Raw genomic sequence first — 20,512 nt, 5'->3', positions numbered from 1 at the left:
AGTATGGATCGTCAAGGGCATGAAAAAAGAGTGTGATACGGCCGTGTGTACGATACGTTATTTACCATACTAGAAGGATGATGCAAGATCGACGTCATCCCAGCCAATCACGTCGTCTATACCAGAGCCTGACGACAAGGGCAGCAACACTTCTACACCAATCATGTATTGTGACCTCCTCTCTGTGGGAGATCCCTACCATGGATCTAGTATCTACCTATACTAGGCAGGTAGTAAGGAGACCTCATACACAGGTAATTATACTCACTACTGTTTTCCGGCTGCAGACTATCCGTAGAAAACAACAGGCTCGACAACACGATTCCTCCTACAGTCCGGTCACAACCAACGAGGCTGAAAGTAATACCAAAGACCAGGCATGATACTATTGGAAACTATCTCGCTACCGAATCGGACGCTGATCAAACAATGGGAATTACATCAGAGAGATCGGAGCAGACAGTATATCAACCCCCTCCTGGTAGAGGTAGACAAATCATCGAACGCTCCTTGAACCTCCACCTTAAACCTCCACTGTACCCGGCAATATTCATCCAAGTTGCTAAAGGCTTGGATAGCCTCAGCAAGGACACAATCTACTGACACCCTCAAGAAAGTCTAATATACTCTCCACACACTCTTGAAACACCTATCTCTCTAGAGGTGCTTGACACTTGCCCTCACCTAAAGACACCTACCTTCCTTGGAGAATAAACAATATGTCCGATCTCAAATCTAAAGGCGGCGCAACCATAGAAAATGGCGACACAGTCAGCACACCGGTAAGTCTCGAAGGGAGGACAAGAACTTATCACGATACCGGGGAGTTGAAGGGCGTCGAAAGATAATGGTCGTGACCTGTTATCATGATGACAATCACAAGACTTCCTTTTGTCTTGCAACACACATCCAGCTGACGATATCTATCATTCTAGTATCGTGGAGGTAAACGTGAAGGCAAAGTCGAACAACTCGTGACCGACGAAGAGCAAGCGCGCAATCTCAACGCCAAAGGCGCCAGTCATGCCCCGGCAGTGGTGTTTACGGACCAGAACAACAAGAAGGTCGCGCATAAGCCGGAAACGGTGACCGATTTGGACAAGGAGTGAAAGTCAACTCTGTTAAAATGATACTCTTAAGACGAAGTATACGATGTTCACCTAGGAACAGCAAAGACTCTCAGAATAGTGAGTCTAGAAAGTGAGACACGTGTGTGAGTGAGTGAGTGAGTGTGTGTGTGTGTGTGTGTTCGAATCCGAATTTGGTTGGGAACCCTCGTCCCCTTTGTTCAATGTACTCTGCTGGATGCTATTGAGGACGAAACCCAGGGGGAGCGCTTGTTCTGTGCTGAAGACTTTTCGTCGTGAGAGGTGCAGAAGAGCACTGTTCTCCCAAGCGTTGTATTGTTGATTTCAGAGCTCTCATTGAACTCCATGGAACTGAGCACAGGAAAGATCTCCCGTGTCCCTCGACGGTCCACCAAGGCTGAGAATCCAGGGTATGGTCCACGAAAGTGACTTTTCCACCTAGCGACACCAGGGAATGAGACAGTAGGACGACATTTGGAAAAAATTGGTCAAGACTGCTGTGAACGGGACAGGATAAGGATGTACTCCCACCTCTGTCAGGCGTGGATACCTCTGCTGGTATGTATCCATATTAACGTCTCGATCAATGGAAACGCTCGATAGGTGTCAGACTAGTAAGGCTCTGGGAGATATCACTTCTCATGTTTGTCAAATAGTAGACAATCTAGTAATGGTATACTGCTAACCTCTATTCTTCACGCGTGACTCTCGTGAGGGTACACTCTGATTTCCGTCTGGCACATATTCCTCAGAAAGGGCATGAGCTCCAGATCCACCATCTGACATATCTCAATTCCATGCTGTAGAACACCTTGTATCCTACTTGGCGACCGCCAGCATGAAGCCGTCGTAATTTTTCTCAGAGACCGTCTGAATGACAACAGCGTCCACCTTGTCATTCTGTCCCACCGCCTCTACCAGTTTCCTCGAGCCAGCTATCCGTGTGTCATGCTGTGCGGCAGCCTCGTCGGCAAGCGTGCCCCGCCGGACGACATTGTCGACATAGATGCAGGTCTTTGGCTTCACCATCTGCAGGGCCAATTCAAGATATGCCAGGTTGTTCTCCTTGTCTGCATCGATGAAGACAAAATCAAACGGCTCCCGCTTACCGGCTGTGACTTCCTTGATCAGTTCCGGCAGGACGTCCAGTCCAGAGCCGAGCAAGATGTCGATTTGCCCGCTAAGTCCAGCATTGGCAATGCTCTCTTCGGCGACCTGTTTATGCTTCGGATCGACCTCCACCGTGGTGACTCGGGCATCTTCGCCTGCCCCTGATGCCATCCAGATGGCCGAATATCCTCCAAGCGTGCCGACTTCCAGGATATTCTTGGCCCGCGCAACCTGCACTTGGATGGATAACAGCTTCCCCTGGGCTGGGAATGACGCGATATCCGGGAGCCCCTTGGCCAGCGCGTTGGCATAAGCAAACTCAAGAGCATCGTTGTATTTGTTCCGTGAGGGGGCCATTAGATGGGCTGACGTAAAGGCATCGACGGCACTCCATCGCGGATCTTGCTCGAATGAGACTTTGTCGACGAACTTGGGAGCCATGGCGGGTGAGGTTTGCTTGGTAAAGGTTCCAGTTGTCCAGTATTCTTCCTGGCTGGACTGACGCCTGTCTTCGCGAACGTCCAACGTCTCGCTCTGGATCTTGTAATACGATCAACTCTACTTATCTGCCAGTCTTGCTTCGGCCTCGGACTTCCGCTGAGCGAGCTCGGCCGAGATGTCATGGTGGAGAGGTGTCGCCATCACGGTCGCGATAGTGTATTCGCCGTCGTGACTGATGCTCAGCTGTGCTGCCTGTTCGGTAATCCGGTTATCAGTTTGGAGAGGGTCTCGCGCAAGGCGAGTACTAGTATCGCAGATGATTTGCACCCTCCCTCCGGTTTCGGCCTCGACTCTCAGATCCCGGAAACTGAGTAAGGTGGCATCCCATGCCTTTTTGGCCGCTTCTTTGGCAGCCCATCGACCAGCGAGCCACGTGCTAAGCTGCTGTCTCTTCAGCCCATCGTACGATTGCCCGTCCTCCCAGTTGGGAAATCGATGGTTCAGATCATCGAGCTCTCTAGGATGCAGAAAGCGCGCGGCTAGTCTGGATAGTCGCTTGTAGTTTGGTCTCGAGGGACATAAGATACGATTGGTGGCAACAATATCGGTGCCAATGCGTAAAGACAGAGGGAACGGTGCTCGCATCGAGATGGTAGTCTTGCAGCTGGCCACCGACGCCCTGGCTCTGTCGGAAACAGGACGACCAGCGAGAGAGACTAAAGAGGCGAGCAATCGGTGGTGTGGAGTCAACTAGATTCTCCTGATTATAGTAGTGATAGTGGAAGAAAGGAAGAAAAGATGGACTGATGGTTGGTTGATTCAAGGCGTCAAGGTGTTATGTGGTTGGTTACACACTGCAGTTGGAGATAGCTGAGATGCACGGGCAAACTGCGTGCCAACAAGAGCAGCGGCCACACACCGACATCCATTCATTATCGCCGAGTTCGCCTACAGAGTATATTTCTACCGATGATTCGTTCGGCAACTCACAATCGACAACACCCTTGCTATCGAAGAGTCAAGTCCTCCTTGGGTAACTTTCTCGCTTCTACAATCCCATCTATTCTCACGATTGATTCACGTTTCAGAAGAACCAAAACCAAGGCAGCAACGGCGTGCTCAAGTCCGAGTGGAATGTATCTCAGCAGCTGGGGATCGATAAGAAGAACCATTACTTTGTCGACGTGGTTCGTCCCATACTCATCGTGTCAAATACCTCAGTCGAGTCAGTCGAGTCAGTCAAGATGAAGCACGTTACGTGTTCGGGCAGCCCCTATCAAGTAAGAGAAGCACTACGTGAGTATCAATATAGCCCTCTGACGTTGTCAAGATAGGGCAACAGCACGGCCAGGCCGCCAAAACCGAGATCGATGGAAGTATCGCATTCTACACCGAGTTTTTCGAGCAAAGAGCCAAACTGTCGTGGCCGCAGGTGCGCGACGTCGCACGGGGGTTTCTCCCATGGCTGGAAGCCTCGTTTCCAGAATACGTCGACGAGATGAAAGGCGTGGCCGATGGTGCTGGACTGGAATTGGAGTCTATTGTCGCTCTCAATGTCCGCACCGAAATCGCATTCGGCTTGATGAGTGATGGGTGTACAGCTCTGTCCTGGAAGACGTCGGACGCAAGTTTTCTGGCTCAGAATTGGGACTGGAGGTTTGAACAAACTCCGAACATGGTCGCACTCAGGATCGAGCAACCGCCCAAGCCAACAATACACATGATGACCGAAGGCGGGATCATTGGCAAGATTGGCCTCAACTCGGCCGGTGTCGGGGTCACACTCAACGCCATCATGGCGCCTGGCGTCTCTTACGACAAGCTCCCATGCCATCTGGCGCTCAGGACCGTGCTCAACAGTACGTCCAGAGAAGAAGCCGAGACTATTCTGCGACGAGTGGGAGTCGCGTCAGCGTGTCATATCACCATCGCCGATGCGTCAACGGGTGGCATAGGTCTTGAATGTACTGCTCTCGATATCGTGGAAATGCCTATGGATCAGAATGGAACTTGCACACACTCGAATCACCTGGTCAAACAGCACAAGGTAGAGGACAAGTTGTTTCTCCAAGACTCTCCTTTCAGACTGAACCGGATCCAGGAGTTGATGAACGGAATTGACAAGCCGTCTGTGGAGAAATTGAGCGAGATCTTGAAGGACGAGAAAAACTATCCCACTGCCATTTGCCGAGCACTTGGTGAGAAAAGTACCAGCGAAACGCTGTTCTCGATCGTGATGGACTTGACACAGGGCTTCGCACAGGTGAAGATGGGACGACCAACGGAAGACGGAGAAGTGTTTGAGTTGAAGCCATAAATAGGACAAGGACAATGCCATGCACCATCAAGCGCGGGAATGCATGTTCCAAGCACGGAGGCAGGGCCAATGTAGCTCTTTTCTCTTTCCTCTATCTTATGTACAAGATGCGAATTCCTCGATCGTGATGTCGCCATTTAGGCCCAATCTTTGTTCTTGCTTAGTGAGCCTCCTTGCCGGAGATCTTGTTGGCCTTTTCTTCTTGCTCAACCGATTGCAGGAATTCTCTGTCGCAGGGTCAGTGTTGTCTGGGGAAGTCGAGTCTGCCGGAGCGGAGCGGTCCTTACTGGATAAACTTCTCCTCGTCCTTGCTTGAGGCGTTGATAGGTGGTGTGGGTGATTGCTTGGAGGATCCGCCTCTCGTCAATAACCAGGGGGCACCGAATGTGACGCCTAGGGTGGCCATGGCCAGCTACGTGTGGTCAGCTTCTTGAAGTCGAATTGTGCCGGTGTCCAGTGAAGATTGAACGGCCGCTCCGGACAAACTTACCCAATGTGACCCGACCTGGCGGCCTGCGATATTGTACATAACAACCATCTTGACGGATATAGCAGGGGATGCAGTGGCGACTTGGTAGGATGCGGGACGTGGGTGTTGGCTGCAGAAGAGACGGTTTTGTATGTTCGGTCTGCGATTTCGTCGTCGCAGCTCGAAGTCGAGCTCTTTGGGCCAATGTGGCGCTAGTCTAGGAAAGGATAGCATTTAGTACGGTGAATCAGTGATATCAGAATGCAAGTCTCCTCCAACAGCTACGGTGCGTCATACGACCCAGGGGTACTCTGTAATACTGGCAGTGGCAGTGGCAGTGGCAGCCGGCAAAGGCACTTCGTCATGGACCCCCCGAACATTTCCCGATGTTCCCCGGATTGAGGCCTTAATATAAGGTAGAGCTGCGCCCATCGTTCCCGCACGTCGCAGATGTGGCGGCAGGATCAAAGGCAACAGGCAGCTTCAATCAAGCCTGTACGCACAATACTTACCTTCTCGCAACAAGATGGCTGGCGACAAGTCGAGCACGTCCACCGGCTCTCGCGCGAATGATGCCTTTCCGCGAGCGACGCTTCCAGCGGATCTCCAGAAGCTCGTCGACAAGCAAGATGACTACTGGGAGGACGTGTACGACGGCGCGGGCCCAGATACCACCGAAACGAATATGCGATATGCTGCTTATGCAAATCGTCTGCGGACCATTATGCTGAGCGCCCAACGTTACGTTGCATACACATCCGACATTGGCGAGTCTTTTCGTCCTGTTGCGCACCCCTACCTGGTCAGAGGGGCGTACGCCGTATCATGGGCATATATACTTGGCGATGTCGGCCATGAAGGCTACAAAGCCTACAAGAGGAACCAAAGACTTCTATACCCGCAATCTGAGGAGTATCATGATGCGACAACGAAGGGCCCAGCAGAGGCAGCTCAGTCGCCGGCACCGACGAAACCGGTCCAGCTACCTGCCATTGAAGACTACCGAAGTGTGATGGTCCAACGGGCGGTCTTCCAGAGTCTTGCATCTATGGGGTTACCGGCATTCACTATCCACAGTATTGTCAAGTACTCTGGAAAGGCACTGAAGAATGCAAAGAACACCACCATCCGGACATGGGGTCCCATCGGGGTAGGCTAAGTTTCTCCCGTTGCGTGTGGTCAGCAGCACTAATTCGGTCGCAGCTTGGTCTGGCGGCAGTGCCTGCACTTCCATATCTGTTCGACAAACCTGTTGAGGAGGCTGTTGAGTGGACTTTCTACCAAGCCTTCCGCGCGATAGGTGGCGAGAGCGCTGTCGGCGATAGACATGCTACTGGGAGGGAAAAGACATTACAGTCCGATGCGAAAGCGGCTAAAGCGAAGAAAGAACTATAACCTACGTCAAAACACGAGATTACAGAGGACACTCTTCCGCCGTGGCTTTCTGCGGCCGTCCCGTCCGAGAGGATCATCCGTTGCATGTGACTGGAGCTTCTGGAGTGGTTCAAGGGTTAAAGCCCAAAGGATGTCTTGTGTATGGCGGCTATTCGACCAGCCCATCTCAATCGATGACAAAATGTTAGATACCACCTTACTCAATTGTGCATTGCAATATCAACGCCTTACAGAAGTTGAGAGGCACACTTTTCTCGCAGGAGCTCGTGGGTATACATGGGGTCAGGTCTGCATTGTTCTCCCTCGCACGCACGACTGCTCATTGTCATTCCTGGCAAGCGGGCAAGTGATTCTGTTTCAACCAATGAGCCGAGGGGGTATCCAGGGCAGAGTGTTGTAGTAAAGCACTACTTCACTGTATACCAGATACCTCATAAGATGTACCACTTACTGGCCTCGACAGCCTCGACAAGCGCAGTTAAAACAGCGAGTTTCCCACAAGCGCAGCCTTACTCCAATAATGGAGAAATAACTTGCCGCTTAGTGAACCATGACATGCTACGACTGTTCTGCGAAATCAACAAAACACCAAGTTGATCTATCCCAATATTAATACAACCGCATCTTCCTCTGGATTCGTAGCGTGTGGGCATCCGACACCATAGCCATGGCCCTCAGCATCAAGCGATCCTCTTCGTCCTACCTATGAAACTCATCCTAGACGATATCCATTCCTTATAAACATCTCCTGCCATGCCCAGCCTTGGGCCCAGACAATGCGATGAGCCTTCGAGGCCGGTTTCTAGTGTACCTAGACCACAGATCCACGTCCCTGCCGGAGATTCAAGACACTCAACGCCAGAGAAGGTGTTGCCATGGAACACCACCAACCTAATGCCGCGATTCGGCGCCGACCTCGCCTCTGCTGCCAGTGCTTCGGCCATGGTGGCCCCTGTGATCTGTGTAATAGACCGGTAAGTACCACTGGTTATGTCCTGGGACTGGAACGGACTACACTTGCGTCTTCTTCGACTGGACTGCCTGATTCTTTCTGCGCGGACCTGGAGGTTCATGACAGTTGAAGCCGCTCCACCAGAATGACACTCGAAGTCAATTTCAAGCGGCCGTGTCAGTCAAAGCGACAAGAGCAATGACTAACGGCAAGGTCTAGATCAATTGTTGAAAAGGCGGCGAAAGGTGCTTCATTCTCGTCGTGTCTACGTCGATCACTCCGTCCTGCAATCACTCGTCCACACGCCTTCGTTTTCTCCCGACCATTTCTCCTCGTATTCACCCTATATCTCAGCACCTACACAACGGCAAATACGGTCGATACGCTCTCGTCGACTATCTCATCAAAGCCGGCCTCCAGCGTCACGTCAGGGCCGGCAAAGTTCGTCGCCACGTCTCTGGTAAACATGAGCATGTGCGTGTACAAAGACTCGTGCTTTGCTAGGATGTTTGGGGCGCCCGTTCTCTCTGCCTCTGCCTCTGCTTCACCTGGCGCAGTGGCGGCGACGGCCGTCCCCAAGTTATCCTACGCCCTCTTTGCCATTCGGGACAGTCTGACTATATTCGCTTCGTTCAACTTACCTCCTCTCATTGCACCACAACTCGACAATCTACCTGCGGCCATCAAGTCGCGATTCTCGACCCTCCTTAACACTGAAACCGGACGCACGAACACGGCCCAGTTCCTGGCGCCCGCGGCGATCCAGGTGATATCTACTCCCCTCCATCTGCTCGGGTTGGACTTTTACAACCGGCACGGCCATCTGGGATTTCGCCAACGATATATCCGGATCCTCAGAGATTGGGGAATCAGTGCTCTTGCCAGGATGGGACGCATCATTGTATGTCCATGCTTCCTACTCGATCTGTGCCTGGTGTTGTGGCCTGTTACTGACTTGTGGTGCATAGCCCGCCTTTGGTGTTGGTGGGGTTGTGAATTCCAATATGAGACGACGTTTCATGACCAGACTCGAGGCATGACGAACGTCATCACCACGATGGCGATGATCGAGTGACTGATACAGTTGAACAATATACACTTAGAAGCCACCCCAGATCTTCGGTGTATTTCTCCGCCACGAAACTTGAAAAAGATGGCCAGACTTACAATGCTCACGAAACGAGTACCTTTATACGGTGGAGTCACCCATGATCTCCTGAGGATTAAAGGCGGTGGCATTGGCCACTATATATATGTATCACGTCCACTTCCGGCTTATCTGCATGCGAGCGTGAAGTCGACACTACAGTACGTGAACTATATACCTAGGTACGTACCGACAAGAGTAACATCAACGGACTCAGGAGGGCCATATCAGTACCTCTAGACACGGCAAGAAATAAATGCACTTCGCTTTTGGATTCTTGACCAGATATTTCATGTTATAGATCCATCTTATATCATGATATCACCCTACTTGCTCCTCCTGCCAATCACAGATCAGGCTGACTGGCTTTTTGTCTCATATGCATTGTACATCTCCATCCCTGATACAACTGCCCTGCTGCATACTCTCACAGGTTCGATTCAAACTAAAAAAATCAATACCCTGTGTGTGCGTGGGTGACTGTTATATACTCCTCGGACAAAACTATATACGTACATACCTATTAACGCATACACACCTCTACAGACACAAGACCGCTACTCTGATACAACGGCGTAAACAAGCATTCCGATCCCCAGAATGGCTTCCAGCAAGACCCAACATAAACCCACCGTGCTAATCACCGGCTGTTCGCAACACAGCCTAGGCTACGCATTAGCAGTGGCCTTCCACGATGCTGGATTCCGCGTCTTCGCCACCGCAAGGAATCCCGCACGAATGGGTGGATTGACAGACACTCGGCCGGACATTGTATGTTTGACGATGGATGTGTGTGTCGAAACGTCGATCCTGGAATGTGTTGCGAAAGTAAGAGAGATGACGAGATCGTCACACCAAGGAGGTGTCGATGCCGACCACGTTGAAGGAGGAGAAGAAGGAGAAGAAGGAGAAGAAGAAGGGAGATTGAACTGTCTAGTGAACAATGCTGGCGGAGGTATGTCTTTTGTCAATGTCTTGCTCATTCATCCATTCCATCCATCTGCCTTTTTCTCTCCCTCTTTCGGTGCTCCTCAATACTTGGATCTCCTACTTCTACTCCCATAGTATCTAGTACTATCTACCCAGGCAGCTAATCCCCTCATCGTGGCTTACAGGCTACAACATGCCCGTCTCCGACATTTCCATCCCAGAAGCCAAAGCCCTCTTCGACCTCAACGTATGGTCCTACATCAGCGTCACGCAAGCTTTCCTCCCTCTACTCCTTAACGCGGCGAAGGTACAAGGAAAGACAATTTCTCCTAGCTCCAGCTCCGGCTCAAACGTTAGGCCACCTCCCAGTCTCATCATCAACAACACATCAGTTTCCAGCGTCGAACCCACCCCTTACAATTCGGCCTACCACGCCTCCAAAGCCGCCGCCGCAATGTTCAGCACGCACATGCGCATCGAACTGGGCCCGTTCAACGTGCGCGTTGTAGACCTCAAGACCGGATGCGTGCACTCGCACTTCCACGCAAACCATCAAGACGGCCAGGCCAGTTTACCCCCGGGATCGATCTACGCGCCTGTCAGGCTGCAGACGGAGAAGGCGATGCGCAATGCTTTCCCGCGCCGCGAGGATCCGGCGAAATGGGCCCGCGATGTCGTGGCGGATCTGGTGTCCGGGTCCAGGTGGGATGCTCCGCCGAAAGAGGTCTGGAGGGGCACCGGGGCGTGGAGGACCTGGTTCGCCAATACCTTCTTTCCGGTCGGGTGGTGGGATCAAAGTTGGAGGAGGGCGGTTGGGTTGGATCGGATCGGATCGGTTTGACGTAGGAAGAAACTGAATTGAGAGAAGGAGAGGGGAGGTCATGAAGCAGGGAAAGGCTGGCATCAGCAGCGGCAGCATCATACAAAAAGCGAGCTCATTTCAATACAAAGGGAAGACCAGACCGAAGACACATGTATATCATAGGTATAATGAGTGGTGATGACCAACCCCTTGCTACAAACAGTACAACTCCTACAAACCTAAGTTATATTGCGCCCCTTTCGCGCCAGCTTGCTCATCGACGATAGATTGACCTAAAAGGCACGCTTCGTTCGCCAGTCTGATGCTCATTCCTTCATAGGGTCCATCTCGTGAAACAGTCCCCCATTGTCGTATATATCATCTGGAGCTTTCGGTACTGTATATTCCGGGTCTCTGCCCAGTCATCACAATCCTCTTTCTCGGCCCTTGAGCTTGACTGTCCTCGACACCGTTCTGCTTCTGTGTCTCGGCACCCATGCCCTCGGCAACAAAGCCGATGACATAGGCGGTGCCAGTGAGAGCTGCAACAATCATCGCTGTCCGTTTTAGGCTGCGCGTGAACCGTTTCCATAGGCCGCCACCGTGTTCATTCGACGGGTTGACGCGTGGTTCTGGCGGGGACGAATCATTACCACCGGCCTGAGATGCTGCATTTGGACGAATGGTGCCGGAAAACACGTCTTCTTGCCTCTTCACCTTGGTTTGACCTAGGTTGCCATAAGTGCGAGATGGAGGCGCTGTCGGCGCCGCTGGTCCCGCTGTCGGTTCAGCCTCTGCTGGAACATCTTCAAGGACCGTGGCCATAGATATAGTTGACTCCTCCCCGGCATTGGTCTTTCCGGAAACAGAAGTAGATGAAGCGATGACAATGGTGGTCTTGGACTCTTCCACTGCTTTCGCCCCTGATACAACGGAAGCCTGCTCGGGCTGCTTCTTCTTGAAGATGAGCATGTTCTCATTGCCGTTGAAGAGGGAATACCCGGCTCTTTTCATCGTTGCAAAGTGCTTCAAGAATTCAGGAGCATTCTTGAGCTTACCCAAGATCCCCACCGCATCGGCCGGTTTTGGTGATGCTCTCGTCGGTGCGTTCATGGGGGAGAACTCGACCTTACCCGTGGATGGATCAAAAGCGAGGATGATGAATTGTGAGTCAAACTTGATCTTCCTCAGATCCTCGATCGAAGGCGGTTGTTCATCATTCCAGGCTGGTGAGCCATCAGGAGTGATGAATGGCTCTGGCACCTTCTTAGGCACCTTCTTTGGCTCTTTCGTGGGAGGTTCTGACATGGATGAAACCTGGCCTTCCATAGGCTCGACCGAATTCTTCTCATTCGCGGCCGATTCGTGTTCATCGTTTGCAGAGACCCCTTCTGCCTTCCAGTCAACTCGCTTCTGGCCAAAGTTCGAGCAAGCCCTATGAGGAGCATTCCAAACGGTTTCAGGTCTTCCACTCTCAATCGCTCGAAGGGCCAGATGAGCTTCGTGTAATTCTCGCCTGATTTCTTTCATACCATCGATAACTGTGCTCAAGTCCGGAGAAGATGAGAGAGAAGGCCGGACCTGCTGCAATTCTTCATCAGCCTGCCAAAGTTGAGTGCGAATCTCTTTGGCACCGTCCACAAGTTCGGCAAACCTGGGCTCGAATTCGCTGACGTGTTGATCAATGACTGGGTTGGTGGTAACGCCGGGTTTGACACTGGCGGTGGTCAGAGGGTGAGGCTTTGAGGGAGGTGCCGGGCCCGTGTGCTCGGCTTCTGCAGTAGTAGCGTCTGGCTGCCGGTGGTGGACATCGATAGGGCCATACTCATGCTCGTAGGCAGCTCGTATATTATTAGCCAGTTGGGACAATTGCACGTTGCGCGTTTCTGCCTCTTCTTTCGCCTTGACGGTAGCACGCTTCAGGTTGGCAGTCCGTTCGGACCTTTCTCTTTCGGCCTCCAGAACCTCCTTGGATGGTGTGAACTGGTCCAATGTTTGCTGCTGTTTAACGTCCTTATATATTGAAGGTGACCTGCTTAATGTTTCATCTTGGAACACAAGCTTGTCGGTCAAGCCTTTGATCCCGTCGGGCCGTACATATTTCTTATAGTTCTCATTGAAGGCGTTCACAGACTGCATGGTTTTCGCCACTATACCTTGCGGGTAGTCACGAACATGATCCCAAACGTGATTGATCTTCTTCGTGAGGGTGCTAGTCATATCATCGTTCCCTTCACCATCAACCGCTGCTTTGCCCGACTGTCGAGCAGCGAAATCCGCTTCGAGTGTCGCTCGGGTCTCATTCTTGAGCGTGTCCGTCTCTTGCTTCGTCACTCTTGCGGATCTCACAGCAGCACGTACATCGCTGGCTCGTAGGAGGTCTATGTCCTCTTCTGTGGTCGCAGCGGGAATTTTCAGGGATTTCGGTGTGTCAGTGTCAGCACCGGCCTTCTGAATCTCTTTCTTGGACTTGGAGACGTGGCGATCTACTGCCGTCTGAAGCGTAAAGTGTCCCTCCTCTGTCTTCTTAACTGGTTCCGCCTGGATACGGTTCAAGGCAGGCTCAAGCCGACTGCTGGATTCCTTGACATTGATCTCGACAGTACTTTCGGTGATATTCCTCTGGTCTTCAGATGCTGCATGACGCTCTGCATTTTCGGACGGGGTTGCTTCGATTGGATTGGAGGCTTCGTTGTTAAACCTGTCGGCATAAGTAGTACCTGAAAACAATGGTGCGCTCTCGTCTGGCTCCAATGGCTCACTAGCGTCTTCTGAGACAATCGGTTTCTCGGGGCTTTCTTTAGCCTTCATTTCGGAGCCTGCTTCAGTAAATCGAGCAGTGGTGTCAAGGCTATTGCCTTTGGATCTAGCCAGGAGATCCCTTATTTCCTGCTTCTTGGAACTATCGAAGCTGCGATGGAAGTTCGGCTGCCGTACTTCAGGGCTATAGTCCTCAGATTCCTGTGTGGGAGCACCATACCCATGCACCTTGTGAGGCTTATAGGTCTTGATTGGGATATCGACACCGTGCTCTGAGAACAGGGTCTCTAAGAGGGGCTTCTTTTCCTCCGGTGCCGTTTCAGCTGTCGCGTCGGGCTTTTTGATGGGCACCTTTCGCATAGAGATCGGATCATATTGATAGTCTTGCTCGTCGAACGACGTAGTCGTTTCCTCGCCTTGTGATGGCTTCGAAGGCCTGAGCGTGGCAGTATGTTGCTCCTCTGGAGAAGCCTTTCCATTCTCTGCCGGCTTTGGCTTGCTAGGTTGTACACCCTCATGCTCGGCCAGGTTTTCTCGTTGAGATAACCAAGACAAAGGAGTCCACGCGGGATTGGTGATCCAAGGATGTCTTGCCATTCTCCTGCCAAAGAGGGTTCCATAAGGATCTCTTGCAATGGCTCTATCAATCGCCGCTCGGAAAGCCTCAAAATCCTTGTCGAAGCCGTAGCGGTCCTGCACTTCTGGTGCTGGCTTTGCCTTTTGTGAGTTTGTCACCTGAGATGGCTTCTGCCCGCAGTATCTTCTAGACCCGAGATGGTCCGACAAACGCCCGTGCCGGTGTGTACAATCGTGATCTTCCCACAGGGACCGTCTGCGAAGAAACTTCGAATATCTTGATCTCATGATCTTCTGGTGCCGCCTGATGCGATCTTCCATGTTCTCATCAATAGAAGTCGATGGCCATTCAGTCGACTGACGCCCCCACCACCACAACGTTCGCATCTGGAGGGCATGGCTGCGGCTCGTCCGATGTATAGCCGTACGTAGACATAAAGGTGTCTGGCGGGTGAGGGAGGGCAGATGGCTCTGCGGCAGGGACGGTACCAGCATATCGATCGATGAGTGTGCACGAGATTGGAAGTAGGCTGGGTCAGTACTCTCTGAGCATTCAAACAGCTTTCAAGGCGATTGTCGATGCACCACTGGTCACGACCACCAAAGATCTAGGATGGCTTCCAAGTGTAAATTGCCAGGATAGACAAGGATGTATAGAGAGGGGGGGTCACCATACAGAGGGCGCCCTCAAAATGGCAGACATGCGCATCTGATGCCAGGAGGTGCGAGCTGTATACTATCCTCCCGTCTTCTGAACGTCCAGGAAGAATGGGAGACGAGATGCAGCGTCTAGTGATGACCAATTGGCTGCTCTACGCTTACATTGTTAAGACGAGATGGACGAGGAGGGAGGAGGGAGGAGGGGTAGCGATAGTGACTCGGAGAGTAAGTAGCACGCCTGCCTGGCGTTGGTTCTTATCGCAGGCAACAATCCGATAACGGATAACGAATAACGGATAATGGATAACGATGGACGCGGGATGCGGAGAAACGCCGAATCCGACGCGTCATGATTGGGGTTCATGGTTAGTACGAGATACTAAGCCTCAAAAGATAGTAATCCAGCTCTAATTGCAGCACCTTATATACAGTGGGAAACTTTGCCGACTTACTCAAAATTTGACGGGGAGCGTCGAGATCGAGATGTGTGACTCCAACCTTGCAGGCGGTGAATCTATTTTGGCCAGCATGCTGGATCATTTGCAGTGGACTTTTTTCTGCTGCTGATGTTGCCCAGTCTTCCCATATCAGCATAAACGTTGTTTCGAAAAAAGCTGCAATCCTCTCTCATGCATCGATTCCCCTGTTATCCTTCCGCATTGTTTGTCCATGATGAAACATGACACAGACCGCCTTGACCCGGTCAACTGTTTCTCTCAAGGGATATGGCTCCCTCATTCCTAATACAAACATCGCCGCAGATGTCCTGAGGGCCCACCTCCTCTCGGTTTCCAGACCGGCGGTGTGCTCGCAGCGGTTGTCTCGTCCTCGACCCTATTCTGCCCAGACTGTTGTTCTTCGTCCAGACCGACCAGACCCTGCCCCTCCGGTCGACGTCGAAACGCTGTCCCAGAATGAACGGCATAACTCCCTACCAAGTCGTGCAAGGCAAAGATTGGCAAACAAGGAGTTCTTCACGAGCTTGCTCAGCTCTGCGGCTACGAAACGAGATGCGAAAGCCTTCATAACGCGGCTGAAAAATCCTATCAAGACTTCGACTTCGACGAAGCCCCCTGCGTCTGTTGTCCCCACGGAGGACCAGAGTGATGTCAACTTGGGAGATTTGTTCGGGCGAAGTCGAGCCATGGAAGACAGTCCTGTCTTCACTCAGTTCGAGAAGGAGTCGGAACAGTCGATCGAAGAGCAAGAAACCTTACACGTTGCTCTAGTCAAGATCAGCAATGTCAGTGCCATGTCCGAGGATATTCTCAGGGGTATAGCCAAAACTCTGTCGTCTCTTACTCGCTTGAGCATGGTGCCTTGTGTCGTGCTCGAGGAGCCGGAGCAGCTGGATGGGACGACAAGACGCCAACGTCTACGGCAGACTGCGGATCGACTGGTCGGAGCCATTGACTATGTCAGCGAGTTTGGAGGTAGAAGGCTCGACAATGTGCTGAGCTTCGGTGCAGATGGGAGGGCACGAGTGTTCCTCCGCAAGCTGTTGACGCGGCCTCTACGCAGGAGCAGAATTCCAGTGGTCGTGCCAATTGCTTATTCCGAGGAGAGCCAACACGCTGTCTCTATCGCTGCTGATGAAGCCGTCCTCGCACTGACCAGAGAACTTGTTGGTCTTGACATCAAGCCGAGGATGGACGTGCCTTCTGAGCATGCGGTCGAGGAAGTGAAGTCCATGCGCAAACAGATTTCTGTGGACAGAATTATCGTTATTGACGAGACTGGAGCCATTCCCAGCACCAAATCTATTGATCGAAAACACGTCTTCGTCAACCTCGAGCAAGAATACTCGGCAATGCAGGAAGAATTGCGGAGCTCTACAGACGGGAGTGTTTCTCCCAAACATGCCTCGAACTTGAAGTTGTTCCGGGATGCTTTGAAATTGCTACCCCATTCTGCGTCAGGCCTCTTGACCACTCCGCTCGAAGCCGCAAACAGCTCAAGGACGTCGGACGAGGACGTATCTAACGTCGGAACGAGACGGCAGAAAAATCCACTGATTCACAACCTCTTGACCGATAAGCCTGCATATTCCTCGTCTTTGCCTACAAGGCGACTGGGACAAGATCGCCCCTTAAGTTCGGCAACAAACTCGACCTTTATCAAGCGAGGCATGCCCTTGGTCATGTTGCCTCATCCGGACGTGCAGCCCTGGAAAGCTGCGGGGAAGCCTCGTTTGAAGCTGACCGACCCGGAGATCGACCTCGATCGACTCACTTATCTGATCGAAGACTCGTTCAACAGAAAGTTGGATGTACCAGCATATCTGAAACGAGTCAACGATCGAATAGCTGGAGTGATCATAGCCGGAGACTACGAAGGCGGTGCCATTCTGACCTGGGAGACCCCACAGGGCGCGTCCGACAGCGACACCTCTCGGCTGGTGCCATATCTGGACAAGTTTGCCGTGCTTAAGAAAAGCCAAGGCGCAGGTGGAGTGGCCGACATCGTCTTCAATGCCATGGTGAGGACATGTTTCCCCAACGGCGTGTGCTGGCGTAGTAGGAAAGATAATCCTGTAAACAAGTGGTACTTTGAACGTTCGCGGGGGACTTGGAAGATCCCGGGTACCAACTGGACCATGTTTTGGACCACTCCTGGACTTTCAGACCCGGACAAGAGTCAGACCTTCCTCGATTACGAGAGCGTCTGTCGAAATATACAGCCAACCTGGGCCGATGGAAAGAAAATCGCCGATTAGACATTGGATGTGCAAAAGCAATCGATTATTTTCTCTGAGTCACTCTATCCGACCAAATTATGATATATAGTAGACAAGGCCACAATAAACAAGAACCACAACGCTAGAATATCCTCCTTCAGACGATAGAATCCTTCTCCGTGGTCCTAGTTGAGACTGTTCCGCCGAACTCTTTGGGCTCAACTTCGGCAGGAGACCCGTCGGTCATGGCGCTCGCATCCAGTTCTCTACGCTGGTGAGCGCTCGGGCCGGTGGCTGCGTTCTCGTTGACACCCGCCCGCTTCAATTGCTGGACGTTGCCACGGAATAAAGCCAGCAAGTATCTCGAGCTGATATATTCAACCTCATTGGGCGTCTCTGCAGCGCTGCCAGTGTCGGTGAGGCTGTTGGCGTGTCTCCGACACATGCCATCCTCTCGCCTCTCGCCCGTTTCGCTGTCGTTCTTTTGGGACGGGCTCTTCGCGATCCAAACATTCCCGAGCCCGGCGCTGGCGAGTAATCCGAGACCCAAGATCGGTAGGATTGAAATGAATGCCCACATCGTCGCGGTGGCGCCCTGTGATCGAATCACCGCTTGCTCGGCGTCCGGCAGTTGCGCGATAGCGTCGAGTGAATCTTGGTCGTGCAAGTTGAATGAGATCCCGTTGTTGCCCGAGTTGAGTGTATCGGATCCGAAATAGTCGCTCATCTGATTCTGGAAAACCGAACCCATGATTATCAACGCCAGCGTACCGCCGAATGGCAGGGCAAACCGTAGAAGACTGTACACGGGAGCCAGGCGGTCACGAAACATGCCCGCCAAATGCAGGTTCGATGGCATGAAGCGTAGTCCTGTGCCCGCGCCGGCAACCGCCATCATCACGTTGACCAGGGTCGCGTCCCGCGCCTTGACAGCATATGCAAGGGTGGCGATGCCCGCGGTCTCAACAATGGTGCCGACGAGAAGAGGCCAGAAAGTCTGCCGCGGCCACACGTTGCAGATGAGTATGGCGCTGTAGACGCCCACCCCGAGTCCTGGCACGTAGTACAGCAGCTGGACTCCGGCGTCGCTAGCCTCGTACGCCTCCACAAGTGTGAAGTAGATGCCGATGAAATAGAAGACCGAATACAAAGCGGCGCCTGCGGAGGCGGCGATGCAGCAGACCAGACTCACGTCTTTGGCACTCAGAATTGAGCCTGGGATCATTGGGACGGTCTTCGGGAACAGCCTGTTCAAGAGGCGTGACGGAGAAAGGAGAGCTTCGTAGGCCAAGAAGACAAGGATCAGAATTGCTCCGATCACAAGGCTCGATAACACGGCACCAGAACTCCATGCGTAGGTTGATCCACCCCAGGCTGTACCAAGAATGACCAGGCCGACGCCGAATATGAAGATGGCAATACCACCGAAATCGACGGTGGAAATGCCAGTCAGGAACGCCCGAAGGCGAGTTTGACCCCTGGGTGGCCGGGACAGTGAGACGTGACCTCCCTTCAACTCCTTCCGGAGCAGGAAGACTGTCAAAAGGCTGACGGCCGAGATGCCCGCGCCCAACACGAAGCAGTAACGCCAATTGGCATTCGTGATGTAACCGCCAATGACTGGTCCGACGCCTTTATCATTGTCAGCGAAGGATGCTGGCGCCAAAGGGGGTTGAGCGACTTACTGTACCCCACCCCATTCATCAATTGGAAGATACTGGTATTGACTGCTTGCTCTTTTAACGATACCGAGTCTGCAAGGATGATCAGGACCACGTTAGAGACGCCTGCTGTCCCCACGCCCTGTAGAGCTCGACCGAGCAACAACACGGCCCAGTCAGGTGCGGCTGCGCAGAGGATGCTGCCGATGGTAAGGAACACAACAGCGCACTGAAGAGTGGCATGTCGACCAAATATGTCGGCCAATTGGCCCCATACTGGAATGAAAGCGGTCGAGGTCAACGTGAAGGCTGTCACGATCCAGTTCAGTTGATTGAATCTATCTATAAAGTCATCAGCTCAATTCCACTTTGGTTAACCTGAGGTTGAGACGTACCAAAATGTGAGGCGATTCGAGGGAGGGCTGTAGCAACAATGGTCAAGTCAAGACTGGAAACAAAAAAGGCTGGTACGAGGCAGAACAAGAGCTTCCACCGGTATTTTCGAGCAGCGCTCTTCTCTTGTGCGCACTTTGGGCATGGCTTCTTGGACACAGTAAATACAGTTGGAATAGGAGGGTTGAGGGTTGGGCTTTGGACCATTGGATCGCGAGGAGGTGCAATAGCAGCAGCAACCTCCTCGGCTTTGCGCGCCCTGTGGGCTTTGACTTTGCGATACGCGTACCTGATCATGACTGGGATGGAAATAATCCGGAGAGTTTTGGGAAAGCCAGAGCAGGGCGAGCAAGCATTTTTAAATGACTTGACCTGAATGTTGGCAAGGAGAGACAACCCATTATCATTTCCTTTTGAGATACCATGTAGCCTTGGAGCGTCTGTGCGTGAACTCAAGTTCAGCTGAACCACAGCCCTCTGCAGTTGTGGGAGCGTGCAACGTTGTGGTGAGGCAGAAGGACAATTTGTTTCGCGAATTGAACCGTAACAGGAATGGCGTCTCTGTGGTCCCAAGCCCCGGACAGGTCTTTTCGCGAAGGCCTCTATTCATAGTCTTCAACTATTGGGCCGTTGGATAGGCTGCAGCATTTCTCCATCCTCGAGGAGTTTTCCCCGATATGAGGTCTGCGAAAGGCGAGATTGTCGGCCGATGCATGAGGTGCAAGGTATCCGACATCTGTGCCATTTCAGTATATTTCACGAAGAGGTCAGCACGGAGGATGAGCATTTAGTGGATGAGACGAGACATGAAGGTGAAGAAGAGCGGCGAGGGACTTCCTTCGACATGGTGTCAACAATAGGAGTACACTCTATACGTACCTAGGTAGGTACATGGTAGAGGTACGTAGATAGACAGCAAGCAGTTGTCCTTGGTGGATTTTGCATCCTTGCGCTTGTTCGTTGAATGGTCCGCTGTACTCGACGGGCCTAGAGTGCGGTGAAACATTCTTTTGCATAGCGCATATATCAGCAACCCCCAAGGCTCCATTCCGCGCCTCATTTTCACCCATCATTGCATCCCATCCCTTGCAGTTCGACAACGACCTGCAGGTCTCTTAACTTCAAGAAGTGATC

The 20,512-nt window shown here is 52.3% G+C and overlaps 11 protein-coding genes across 11 annotated transcripts; 6 read left to right on the top strand and 5 right to left on the bottom strand.

Moving 5' to 3' along the window:
- Positions 1-719: 719 nt before the first annotated feature.
- On the top strand, positions 720-1,109 carry A1O1_03610 (uncharacterized protein; the record flags this gene model as incomplete). The annotated part of the gene is made up of 2 exons (XM_007724511.1): positions 720-782; positions 936-1,109. The coding sequence occupies 2 exons, from the start codon at positions 720-722 to the stop codon at positions 1,107-1,109; spliced, it is 237 nt and encodes a 78-aa protein (XP_007722701.1).
- Positions 1,110-1,907: 798 nt separating this feature from the next.
- Positions 1,908-2,639, bottom strand: A1O1_03609 (uncharacterized protein; the record flags this gene model as incomplete). The annotated part of the gene is made up of 1 exon (XM_007724510.1): positions 1,908-2,639. The coding sequence occupies one exon, from the start codon at positions 2,637-2,639 to the stop codon at positions 1,908-1,910; it is 732 nt and encodes a 243-aa protein (XP_007722700.1).
- Positions 2,640-2,756: 117 nt separating this feature from the next.
- On the bottom strand, positions 2,757-3,284 carry A1O1_03608 (uncharacterized protein; the record flags this gene model as incomplete). Its single annotated transcript, XM_007724509.1, has 1 exon — positions 2,757-3,284. One exon carries the CDS (start codon positions 3,282-3,284, stop codon positions 2,757-2,759), a length of 528 nt encoding a protein of 175 aa, XP_007722699.1.
- A 599-nt stretch (positions 3,285-3,883) lies between these two features.
- On the top strand, positions 3,884-4,956 carry A1O1_03607 (uncharacterized protein; the record flags this gene model as incomplete). Its single annotated transcript, XM_007724508.1, has 2 exons — positions 3,884-3,919; positions 3,970-4,956. 2 exons carry the CDS (start codon positions 3,884-3,886, stop codon positions 4,954-4,956), a joined length of 1,023 nt encoding a protein of 340 aa, XP_007722698.1.
- Positions 4,957-5,116: 160 nt separating this feature from the next.
- On the bottom strand, positions 5,117-5,494 carry A1O1_03606 (uncharacterized protein; the record flags this gene model as incomplete). Its single annotated transcript, XM_007724507.1, has 3 exons — positions 5,117-5,183; positions 5,244-5,368; positions 5,447-5,494. 3 exons carry the CDS (start codon positions 5,492-5,494, stop codon positions 5,117-5,119), a joined length of 240 nt encoding a protein of 79 aa, XP_007722697.1.
- Positions 5,495-5,951: 457 nt separating this feature from the next.
- A1O1_03605 (uncharacterized protein) lies at positions 5,952-6,820 on the top strand (the record flags this gene model as incomplete). The annotated part of the gene is made up of 2 exons (XM_007724506.1): positions 5,952-6,575; positions 6,629-6,820. 2 exons carry the CDS (start codon positions 5,952-5,954, stop codon positions 6,818-6,820), a joined length of 816 nt encoding a protein of 271 aa, XP_007722696.1.
- A 753-nt stretch (positions 6,821-7,573) lies between these two features.
- A1O1_03604 (uncharacterized protein) lies at positions 7,574-8,812 on the top strand (the record flags this gene model as incomplete). Its single annotated transcript, XM_007724505.1, has 3 exons — positions 7,574-7,794; positions 7,992-8,673; positions 8,741-8,812. The coding sequence occupies 3 exons, from the start codon at positions 7,574-7,576 to the stop codon at positions 8,810-8,812; spliced, it is 975 nt and encodes a 324-aa protein (XP_007722695.1).
- A 707-nt stretch (positions 8,813-9,519) lies between these two features.
- Positions 9,520-10,690, top strand: A1O1_03603 (uncharacterized protein; the record flags this gene model as incomplete). Its single annotated transcript, XM_007724504.1, has 2 exons — positions 9,520-9,874; positions 10,035-10,690. The coding sequence occupies 2 exons, from the start codon at positions 9,520-9,522 to the stop codon at positions 10,688-10,690; spliced, it is 1,011 nt and encodes a 336-aa protein (XP_007722694.1).
- Positions 10,691-11,029: 339 nt separating this feature from the next.
- A1O1_03602 (uncharacterized protein) lies at positions 11,030-14,308 on the bottom strand (the record flags this gene model as incomplete). Its single annotated transcript, XM_007724503.1, has 1 exon — positions 11,030-14,308. One exon carries the CDS (start codon positions 14,306-14,308, stop codon positions 11,030-11,032), a length of 3,279 nt encoding a protein of 1,092 aa, XP_007722693.1.
- Positions 14,309-15,326: 1,018 nt separating this feature from the next.
- On the top strand, positions 15,327-17,363 carry A1O1_03601 (amino-acid N-acetyltransferase; the record flags this gene model as incomplete). The annotated part of the gene is made up of 1 exon (XM_007724502.1): positions 15,327-17,363. One exon carries the CDS (start codon positions 15,327-15,329, stop codon positions 17,361-17,363), a length of 2,037 nt encoding a protein of 678 aa, XP_007722692.1.
- Positions 17,364-17,481: 118 nt separating this feature from the next.
- Positions 17,482-19,675, bottom strand: A1O1_03600 (uncharacterized protein; the record flags this gene model as incomplete). Its single annotated transcript, XM_007724501.1, has 3 exons — positions 17,482-18,956; positions 19,010-19,327; positions 19,381-19,675. The coding sequence occupies 3 exons, from the start codon at positions 19,673-19,675 to the stop codon at positions 17,482-17,484; spliced, it is 2,088 nt and encodes a 695-aa protein (XP_007722691.1).
- Between the last annotated feature and the right edge of the window lie 837 nt (positions 19,676-20,512).

Source organism: Capronia coronata (assembly GCF_000585585.1).
Source record: "Capronia coronata CBS 617.96 chromosome Unknown acBCG-supercont1.3, whole genome shotgun sequence".
Taxonomy (NCBI): domain Eukaryota; kingdom Fungi; phylum Ascomycota; class Eurotiomycetes; order Chaetothyriales; family Herpotrichiellaceae; genus Capronia; species Capronia coronata.
Note: the sequence above shows the minus strand (reverse complement) of the source record. Positions and strands in the feature narration are given on the sequence as shown.